The sequence below is a fragment of the Porites lutea genome, chromosome 4, assembly GCF_958299795.1.
Source record: "Porites lutea chromosome 4, jaPorLute2.1, whole genome shotgun sequence".
Lineage (NCBI taxonomy): Eukaryota > Metazoa > Cnidaria > Anthozoa > Scleractinia > Poritidae > Porites > Porites lutea.
Genome location: NC_133204.1, coordinates 25,738,183 through 25,749,570, shown reverse-complemented (window position 1 = coordinate 25,749,570; position 11,388 = coordinate 25,738,183). Strand labels below are relative to the sequence as shown.

At 39.2% G+C, this 11,388-nt stretch overlaps 2 protein-coding genes across 2 annotated transcripts; one reads left to right on the top strand and one right to left on the bottom strand.

Annotated features, from left to right (window-relative positions):
- Positions 1-303: 303 nt before the first annotated feature.
- LOC140935159 (uncharacterized) lies at positions 304-3,077 on the top strand. Its single transcript, XM_073384688.1, has 4 exons — positions 304-1,046; positions 1,597-1,706; positions 2,238-2,407; positions 2,500-3,077. Exons 1-4 carry the CDS (start codon positions 306-308, stop codon positions 2,685-2,687), a joined length of 1,209 nt encoding a protein of 402 aa, XP_073240789.1. The 5' UTR covers positions 304-305; the 3' UTR covers positions 2,688-3,077.
- Positions 3,078-3,374: 297 nt separating this feature from the next.
- LOC140934457 (transient receptor potential cation channel subfamily M member 7-like) lies at positions 3,375-5,664 on the bottom strand. The gene is made up of 2 exons (XM_073384080.1): positions 5,180-5,664; positions 3,375-4,238 (listed from the first exon to the last, which is right to left on the bottom strand). Exons 1-2 carry the CDS (start codon positions 5,570-5,572, stop codon positions 3,375-3,377), a joined length of 1,257 nt encoding a protein of 418 aa, XP_073240181.1. The 5' UTR covers positions 5,573-5,664.
- Positions 5,665-11,388: the final 5,724 nt, after the last annotated feature.

The following is an 11,388-nucleotide window of genomic DNA, read 5'->3' as shown; positions in this document are numbered from 1 at the left end:
TGCAAAGTTAACTCCATTCAGATTAAAATTGACTGCACTTTAAAAGAGAATGCAAAACAGAATATAAGTAGAAGTCAAAGTCAATTAAAATTCAATAAATTTTGAAAAGAGAATGGAAAACGAAGTTAGTGGCAGTGCTCGGCCATGCGAAGATTTACTTTCGTTTGAAGTAAAATTGAAAGTAAATTATTCGCGTGGCCGAGCGCTGCCACTGCCAGACCCGCCCGAGGCCTCCAAACCAATGACTCCCATAAAGCCATTCGCGGTTTGGTTTGTATCCGCCATTTTGTTCCATGACGACAAACATGGCTGACTCTACTTGGAAAGAGGATGATAAGTTAAAAGAAGCCATGACACAGCTTGTTCAGCAAGGACTCCAAAGGATCGAGGCGCTGGACTTTCTTAAACGTGACTTCCCACAGTATCCTTGGAGCTTGAGAACTCTTGAATGGCGACTTCGTCACTTTGACATTTTCTACAACGACAAGAGTGTTGAAGTCGAAGACGTACAGACAGCGGTGGGAAACGAACTGAAAGGCCCTGGTAAGCTTTTAGGTTACCGGGCTATGCACAGAAAACTCCGCCAAGAGTATGGCATAAATGTAACCAGAGACCAAGTTTACAATGTCATGATGGAATTGGACCCAGAGGGTCTTGAAGCACGCGGCGGTATTGGGGCGAAGAAAAAAAGACAGAAAGGAAATTTTACTACAAGGGGATCAAACTGGGTTCACTCGTTAGACGGCCACGATAAACTTATGGGATACCAAAATTCGACATTCCCATTGGCTATCTATGGCTGCCTTGACACAGCAAGTAGAAAACTACTTTGGTTACGAGTCTGGACATCGAACTGTGACCCCAAAGTGATTGGACGGTGGTATTTCGATTATCTTTACGAGACAAGAGTGATGGCCGCAATGCTGAGGATAGACAGGGGCACAGAAACTGGGGTAATGGCTACATTGCATTCCTTCTTACGAAGACATCATGGTGACATGGACCCAAGTGACTCTGTTGTTTATGGACCTTCAACTGAAAACCAGGTAGCTTAGTTACTGTACAAGTTCTTACAATATACATGGAGCCATTTTTAACGTTTAGCTTTGAAATGAGTTCTTGTGAGGGGGCGAAAATTTTGCTCAGTCCGTTGATAATGCTATCCTGTTGGGGTAGAGAGGGGAGGGATTATCATCTACTATACTGCTTATAATTCTAGAGGAGACGACAGATGCTAAGTCATTACAATGTCATTTCAGGTATAGATTGCATGCACAGATTATAAGGCCTGGTTTATGCAAAAAAGGTCATTTTTGAATTGCTATTTTGGAAACTATTTACAGCTATAATAAAGTGAATTATAGTGTATTATCGTTTGTCTCACAGTGTACAGTGTAGTCACTTGAAGGAAGTAGAACGTAACGTTTCCACTGTAAAAATTGTAAAACACGGTTGCACCACACGGTGGCTTCTGTAGTTATGCAGTCTTCAGAGCCATGTTGTAATATATTAACTAAATTCTCAGGTTATTGCTGGGAACATTCCATGCCAACATAATTGTGTTCACCTCTCACCTTGTTTGTAATTCAATTCTAGATTGAGAGATGGTGGAGAGAGCTACACGAGCGCATGGAGAAATACTATAAAGGTCATTTGTGTTGGCTCAAGGACCAAGGCCATTATCATCCACATGATGACAAAGACAGGTTGATTCACTATGCATTTCCTCAGTGTATCATTCACAGTGAAACCTGTATAAAGGGGACCTTATTAAGCGAGCACCCTGTCTTAAGCGGACACTGGAGCATTCCCCGAAGGTGTCCGCTTAATACAGGTTACACTGTGTTTATACACCTTGGAGATTGGGCTCCATGTAACCTCCCTACCTTTTTCCTGGGGTCTCTTCTCTCTCACTCCAGGAGGGTGGGAAGATTAGAGACCCTGGTAATGAGGTTGCTAACTTCCTGTGCTTTTTGTACCTGGTAACTGTCAATGCAACTCAATATTATGATTGAACTAAAAAAAGAATTATAAAAAAACAAGCCAGTTCTAATGCATGTAAATTAGGTTTTGTCTCTGGAAAGCCAAGGTTCAGTGTCAAGACATATGGAATATTATTTGTGGCATGAATGGTTGGGAGATGTTATGTTGTTTTTTTCAATTAGCCAGAGATAAAACAACCAGGATTGTAACTCTGCGACATTTTAATTCTGTTGTGTTCCTCTCCAATCGTATAGGATGCTTCTGGCGTTCATCATGATACCGCTAATACAGAAAGATCTAGATGTCTTTAGAGAGTCGGTTTGGAACACTCATAGGATACGTGCACAGAAGGACACGATTCTTCCAGATGGCATTCCAAACCACATGTATAGTTTCCCTGAACAGTATGGCCTGGAAGAATGTGGTTTGTTTGGAACACCTGATACCATTTCAGACTTGGCATTTTTCTCGTTTTGGTAATTTTCTCTTTGACTTTTCATTTGCATTACATTACAGGTCTCCCAGTTACAGAGGAACAGCTCAAGGAGGCAGCTACTCAGTCTGGAGTGCTGACTGTTCCTGATGATTTTCTGCAGCCTGAATTTAGAGCAGAATGCGAACGTGTCTTACCAGATAGTGAAACTATTAGACCCCATGAATGCAGGGATGCATACATTTACTTAAAAAATAACTTCCAGCTGTGATTGTCTGTATTGTAGGCACTAGTGGTCCTTAGGTTGCACTAAGCTTGTGATGGGGCAGCTGGGGGATGCTCCTTCTAGTCAATAAAGTTACATAGTGTGCATAAGTTCAAGATAGATGTGACAAAAATTATTTCTGGTAAAGAAAACAATATTTGAAACATTTTTTGTACATTGTTTTTTTTTTATTGACTAACAACAACTGAAAATATTATTTCATATAACGTTTCAATCATTAAACTTTATAATGTTTCACTTTTATTAATTTCTTGTAACATGGAATCAGCAAAAACGAAATTCCATAGTGGTGAAAGACCCACATTTAGGACTATTGGTACTTTCTAGAACTGTAACACTATAAAAGTAACACCTTTATATTCATAATATGAAGTTGGAACAAGTAAATTTTGTATATATTTTTGTAATTATTGATGAACTATGACAATAATGTGAACACTTCTTCAAGTTTGCTATTGGAATTAACCAGTGAAAAACAAAAGTTTGAGTTGCAGAGTGATGGTTACAGCTTACATCTAACGGCAAATATGTCTACTCCATGCTGTCCTACAAAGGGCAAACACAACAGCATTCCTCATTAAAAAACAACAGTATACACAGAAAAGGGGGAGGGGTGGGGGTAGCTTATGTGGTATAGCACATGTAAAAACAGCAAAACAAATCAGAAATTAACTAACTTGGTCTAAGTTTCAACTTTAGAAGCTTGCAGTAGGAGTTGCACTGATGAACCTCAAAAAATGATTCAATTGCTCTTCCAGCCAAGTTGCCAGTACAGAACTGATAACACCCATCCTCATTGTGTATCTCAGCTGAGGCTATTTCAGGATCGTACAAGGTATATCCTGACCCTTGGATGTCTAAAACCATAACTTTGCCTTCTGATTTCTCATACGTAAAATGAGAAAAGGCCTGTGCCTTCTTACATAGCATGGTATCTTCTTCACAGACAATTCCATTGTTGTTTATAAACTTTGCAAAGTCTCCAGGGATGAACTCCTCAACTGTTAACAGCTCCCCGTCCTCTGTTTTCCCCATGTACACAGACTTGTATTCAAACGAATCTCCATATTCGTCAAGCTTGTCCTTTGCAATTGTTTCCTTCAGCTGCGATGCAAAGTTTCTTGCTAGATATTGCATCCGTACTGACTTTCTAGTATGTTCTTCTGTGGTCTGTCCTGTATCTTTAATCAGTTGAATAGCACTCTCCAGATAACTCTTAACAACCCATGTTCCTTTATTAAAGCCTTCTGTAATGCTTGTGGCTTTAAATGCCTTTCGGAAACCTCCAGCTGCAAACTCTTTCTCTTCTATGACAAATTCAGCTTGGAGTGGCACTGATGACCATTCCATGTGAGCAAAGTCGAATTTGTAGATCAGGATTTTCTTTGCTTTGTTATCAACTACCCTTCCAAGCCTAAGTATGTCCTTGATAGAAAGGCTCTTTGGGTAAAATTTACTCGTTGCAGGTGAAGGCTTCACTGGGCTTGGATGGGAGGCAGACCTTTTCTGTGAAACTTCATATCTTGCTTTCTTTTCCTGTGGACCAAGACAAAAAATATTGAACAAAAGGAAGAACTTGCAACAATGTTAAACTGCTATCTTGAACAGTGATAAAACAAAAATTGATATAACATTTTGCCAGACTTTAAGTTCTATAATTATCAACAATGGGGGGTGAGTATTTAATCAGGGGTTCCAGACAAACACAGAGAAACTGATGAAAGCACAAGGCTGAGGGCCGAGTGCTCACTTTTGAAAAATAATTAGTATTAACTATTGGTATTGGGTATCAAGATCCGTCCACCTCACCTAAATAAATCTTATTGACTGCTGACCCAGGGGCAGATCTAGGGGGAGGGTGCAGGGGGTGAACACCCCCTCCCCCAACCCCCTGAGATGAAGCCTCTTCATATTCGCTTTTAAAATTTCTTTACATCACCAGTCAGTTACGCCATTTCTTATTGGTGTATCCCCTCCTAAGGAAAATCCTGGATCCGCCCCTGCGACCTTACGAATTATTAATAAGTTTAAGAATGCTGGTTTGTAACCTTGTAGTGGAATGTAGAAAACTATAGATTGTTATGAATCAGGGAACAAAAGTTTTCTAATTCTGTCCTGGAAATTTCAATCCTCCTGGGACTTCATAGTATCAAATAGTACCAATAATCTAATGTGCTGGAAGCAACAGCTGGATGCAGATTTGGTTTAATTTTGCAATTAAAACGTTTTCTAAACTTTAATACAAACAGTGGCTTTGCAAAAAGTCACTCCCCACGAATATTTCTATACACCACGAGTAAACCGGTGAGTAAACAAAACGCTTCCGCGAAGATTATTTTACTTGACTAAAACCTCAACTACCTAAAATGTCCTTATCAGAATTCCTAGAAGAAAGGTCTTGAGTTCATAATCCAAATCCAAAGTGCAAATAAAACTCGTGATTCATTTTGATTATTACGGGTTTATTGTGCTATTACCTTGCATTCCAACGATCCATCCTCATCGGAAACGACCTCCACTCCTTCGCGTTTTATAAACCGTCTATAGAACACTTTTCGGTTTGGAATATGGGCCATCTTTTCGCAAGATGGCCCGCGCTCTCCAGCCAGTACGTCACGGATAAGATTTTTTTCGATCTGAGGCCTGAAGTGCTTCTTGCAGGCGTCTTTGATGTTCGCAATCGTTATCTCTTCGTGCTCAAAAGGCACGTATTCCTGGGGCCCTATCCTAGTGTATTTCTGCTGTTTGCCTGATACATCTGCACTCATTCTCTGCACTACTATTTCTTCCGCCACAGTGCTTTCCTCTCCTGTTTTCTTGCCTTTTCTCTTAGCCTTCTGAATGGCGGCATACCGCCTCCACTCCGCCATGTTGACGACTCACACAAAACGCGCGCATGGCTTTATGGTATTGGTTTGGAGGCCTGGGGCGGGTCTGGCAGTGGTAGCGCTCGGCCACGCGAATAATTTAATTTCAATTTTACTTCAAACGAAAGTAAATCTTCGCATGGCCGAGCACTGCCACTAACTTCGTTTTCCATTCTCTTTTCAAAATTTATTGAATTTTAATTGACTTTGACTTCTACTTATATTCTATTTGCATTCTCTTTTAAAGTGCAGTCAATTTTAATCTGAATGGAGTTAACTTTGCATTTCAAATTTAATTGGATTTGTATTTTGATTGAGATTTTACTTGCATTTTGTTTTACATTTTATTGCATTTTTATTTGATTTAAATGTTTTACATTCAATCCACTTATAATAAAGAAAAAAAAGAAAAAATGTGCCGAAAACTCAGTGGCAGTTCTCGGCCACCATACTCCTTCTATTTGATGTTTGTAATAATCCTTCTTTGTCTTTTTTACTTTTTTGTTAACCGTTAACTTTTTAGTTTTATATGCCTTCCAAACATCTGGCCGCTGCCTTTCTGAAGCTTTTTTCTTTAGCCAGTCACATTGATACATTTCCTCTTTTAACTGAGAATTTAACCGAGAAGCAGGTTTATTTCTGGCACGCATGACTCTTCTCGGAGCATGCTTATCAATTATATTCTAAAATATATCTTTCCATGCATTCCACGTACTATTCATTTCAATACCGCTTTTAATAACCGGCCATGAGGCATTTTTCAGATTTGTTAAGAAATTTTCTTCATTGAAATGTTTGAAATTCCTCGATTGAATAAACTTTGGTTGTCCCCTGGGTAAACCAATTTTTCTAACTGCATAAATTAAATTGTGGTCACTAATGGAAAGTGTGTATACTCCCGAATGAGAAATATTATCTTCCTTGTTCGTAATAAATACATCAATAAGAGTTTGCGATTTGGCATTAACTCTTGTAGGTTCTCTGATTAATTGTGCCAATTGATAATCAACCATCAAGTCCAATAAATGGGTAGTGTGAACCTTTGGGGGATTTGAAAGAATATTACAGTTTAAATCTCCCAGTATGTAAATTTCTGAATACCTGGCATCTGCCTCCTTCAAAAACATTTCGAATTTTCGAAAATAATCCAAAGGTGTGTTTGGTGGCCGGTACCAGGTAGCAATAAGATATGGACATGAATTTGGTTTGTGAATTTCTAAGGCAATTGATTCAAGATCATCATTTTCAAGTTGATATTGCCTAGAAAATGTTATTGTATTTCGCAGGTAAAAACAAACTCCACCACCGTGTTTGTTTCTATCCCTGCGTACAATATTATAAACCTCTATATTAACCAGTCGATCACTATCTACCAGATCCAATTTGGATTTATTAATAGCCAAAACATCCAGGGCTTATTTGCCGTAAAGACTTTTAATTCATCTATGTGTTTAGTAAGACTGTTTACGTTGAGCAAGGCAATTTTGAAACCTCTAATTTCAGAAGTAATCTTATCAAATGACATTGGTTTGGCAGACAGTGATGATTAGGTCGTTAATTACTATCTACACAGGTCAAATTTCAATCTCCATTATTATATTACCTAAAATTAGACGCAAGGTGGTAAACACCTTTCCGATTTAAATTCAATCCACTTCTATTAAGTCCTCTTTGATGTTATTGTTATCAATAAAAACCCAGTTCTTACTCTGACAAAAAGAAGAGAGCCGGCGATTTACCTCATCAATCTTGGAATTAAGAGATTGATTATCAGACCTGAAGATGATTGAAGAAACCGTGACGTCAATGGATAGATGTTCCGCTTTGATACTATCCACTAAACCAGCCACTTTTTTTTAGTTTCTTTGGTTGATCCATCTTCAAATTGTTGGTGCCGACATGTAAGATAATTTTCTTCGGTTTCCACTTGATAACCGGTTTTGCAAAATCAACTACGTCATCAATGGTGGCCCCAGAAAAAGAAAAAGCATTAACATTTTGGTTTCTTGACAATTTCTTACCAATGACGTTTTTGGTAATGGAATTATCGATGACAACCATATCTGGAGGTTTGTTTTGATCCTGTTTTCTCTGGCTTGTGATGTTGTTACCAGGGGCGACACCTTTGTGCCCAGCAGGATTTTTCGTCTTCTCTGGCTCCACCGTTTCCCAAGATTTGCAGGCTTGTTTTTTGTCATTTAGGTCGACTGTATTTGTGTTACTCCCATATTCTTTGAAATCTTCAGACAATATTCTTAGAGCCGTTACCAGCTTGACCCTTTCTTCTTTGAGTGTTTTCATGCGAAATAAGAGTTCATCATATGAAGGAATAAAGTCACGTGATTTGAGCTGTTCGTTGTGTTGAACAAATTCTTGCTTAAGCTCATTAATAGCATCGGCATTTTCCTTGCAACCAGGACAGTGGCCGAAAGCTTGCTCCTCGTAATATGTGGGTTCATCATGATTCTGTTGAACCACTTCATTATCCCCATCATTAGACAGAACATCCACATCTTCATCATCCGTTTGCTCTTGACCGACATGTTGTTCATTCAAAACTTGCTCATTTGCATCAATATCTAAATTTCCTCGCGGGAGAAGAGAAAATAGCTTCTTTCTAACCTCTTCTTGTTTCGCTCCTTGCACATTCAGCATTTTAGTTTTAGGATAAAACGAAAGTGTAACACCATTCGCCTTCAAGACGAGAAATCCACTGTTGGAGACAGAAAACCACGGCCCCGAAAAACTGAGCTCATCGTTTACAAACGATTTGAGCTCGTTAAAGCCGCTCTGCCACTTAAATTTGCGACTGTTTTTGTCTTCCTCAATAGAAAGTGGATAGGAAGTGTTTAAACGTGCTTCCAAACCGATATTATGGTCGGTTAAATCAAACCATGACGCTCGTGTCATAATGTAGGGCTATGTATGGCTATGTAGGGCTATGTATGGTTATGTAGGGCTATGTGGGGCTATGTAGGGCTATGTAGATCAACGTACGGCTATGCAGTATAGTGTTACAAATAGGCATACTATATATTAACTAACGTGGAACCACTATAGATGCTTACACCACGCACCTACCCATATGAAGAGACTATACTATCTGCTTGTACATGAGGTGATGGAGGTGCATAGTACCTCTGGATTGTTGTAACTGTCTCGGATCGCTGTGCCTTTGACCTTTCATCCTTGCGTCATTGTGTTAAAAACTTTTCTTGATCTTCCTTTCTCCCCACTGTTTTGGAAGTGTCACTTGTTAGGAAACTCGTAGCAGTAATTGTCTGCGGACTTCTTTTTTCTCCCGAGAAATAAACTTCTCAACTGTGCCGCATTTTTCAGCCACAGCAACAGAATGATAGCATACCTTTGCAGATTTGTATCTTTCACATTCTTCACCAACTACTTTTCCATCATCTTGCTGACATACAAACTATGGTCTCGCTCCATTGTCAGTTCTAACGACGAATGAGTTGTCTTTGAGTGACGCCACTGCCAATATGGATGCTCTTGAGGCCAGTAACTTTGATGCCTCGGAAAAATATCTTTAAGCAACAACAAGGGTATACCCACCAGCCGTGATTGTTCAGGATCGACTGAGAGAGTGCTGGAATTCTGAAACTGATTCTGTTCCTGGCATTTATTGTCATCTTTGGCGATGTCACTCTCTTGTATTTGGTCTCGCGTTTTCAAATGTTTTTACAAAGTTTGCTCTCTTTGGTTGACGTTCACGTTGAACTAGTTTTCTGGTGGAATTTCCAAGCTTTTCGCTTCGTCCACAAGCACATATGGGCCTCCGTTTATGACGACTGCCTCGCAATCCTTTTTCTTCTGAATAATCAATCCCTCTATTATTGGACATTTCTTTTGGCTCGTGCTCTACTGCTGTTTTAATAATGGCTTTGGCTGACTCGCGGATGTTGTTATAGTAGGGATCTGGAGGATCACCGATCCTGCATTTCTTCCCGCTGGTTTCAAGAAACTTGCCGTTATTTCGATGACCTTGGTTAAAACAAAGAGTTCTATTTAAATACAATAAAAACCCGCGAGAAAGAACTTACTTTTCCCAAGTTACTCTAAACAAATTGTTACATAAATGGTAACTGGCTCAAATTTAGGCTGTTCAGGTTAGGCTATTATACACATTGTATCAAAGAGTATTAAGTGGTATTAAACTTTTCTTATATAAAATCTGCAAACCATTATATTCGGCAGGTGGGGTGAGCAGACACTCCTGTTGCCAAAACCTTTTCAAATTTTAGGTTAAAAGGGTCCTCTAAACAGGAGATCTAACTAGGAAATATTGCCCTAATAGGTCCCTAAAAGCCAGTTTCTTAATCTGTACCATTATAAGAAAAGGCACGTTTGGATGTCAATCTGTGATTTTAACTAGCAATAAACATAAATCAAGGGTTAATGATTATGTTATGTAACTTTCTCCGAAATGTAATAAAAGGAACTTGGACACGTTAGTTGGGGGAAGATTCTCTCTCTCTCTCTTGTATCCCAAACTTCTTTGAAGGACTCCAGTTGCGCAATGAATTCTTCATCCGTTTCTGCGTCAACCAGGCCTACAAGGTTAAAAAAAACAAATCAAACATTCATTTTTCAAGAGCATTGTGTCATTTCTTCCATAGTAGTTAGGTGTTTGCAACTGTGTAAGATAGACAACAAGAAAAAGTTTATCATCATAATCACCAAATGCAAGCAATCGTTATTAGCTGTCTCTATACTTTAAAACTGTAAAGTGTAATTCTTCTCTTTTTTCGTCCATCTAATTTCCATATCAACAGAACGATTTAGCTTCACGTACACGGCAAACCGCAAACGTCAGATTCAAGTTGAGAATTTCTCAAAATAAAAAATGGGCATTTGTAGACGAGGATGCGCATATGCCCGAGCCAGGACTTCGAGCCTGGACTCGACAATTTTTTGCTTTCCCACCATTTTCACCCCCTGCAAGTCACATGACCATTAATAGTCCAGGTTTTTTGTCGTCGGACCTGTAACTAATTGCAAAAGGAAGCTTTCTCATTGACCGGTTAGAAACATCCTGTACACGAACATAATAAAAGTCCCTAAAGATCCAAGCATGGGAACACTTCCAAACGGGACTCACAAACAACAGGACAAAAAAAGTCCCTTTTCCCCATAGCATGAAAACGAAGCTGTCAACCGGAAGTTGCTGTTTAGCATTTGTTATCGGTATAAATCGAGCCATTTGGCCAAACTTTAGAATATATTCTTAAGAACAATTATTTTAAGACTTTAACCGTGAAAGGAGTTCCCAAAATATATCATTTGAATAAGTAGAACATTAACTAGGTTTTTCAGAGTCTATGTACTCCCCAGCAGTAAGATCTGATTTTGCCGATACAGTAGGAAACAAAAATGCTTTAGACTCGCGACAAAAAAGTGCTATACCATCACCAGAAAACTCCTCTTAAATTCAATTCTACATGTGATATATACAATGTATTTTTAAATACACTAGTTTTCCGAAGCTTCACTTTCATTGTCTACAGTGTTTGAAGAACTTGTGCACAAAGACCCTTTGCAGACAATTGGGCTGGGGAACACTGCATATCATTATTGCAAAAAATGCATCTCATACTGCGACAGCCGGACAACCAGTTACATCTGAGTAACTGAAGAAGCGATTCTGGAACAGGGGGCAAGTCCGTTGCAACAGGAAATACTTAGTGACTGTCCACCCTCAGTCCTCCATTGACGTACCAGCACCTTCTCCCTGTCACTGCTTTACCTGTACGTAGACTCGCAGGCTGTAAAATTGGGCGGAAGCTGCTGCTGTTGGGCGCAGA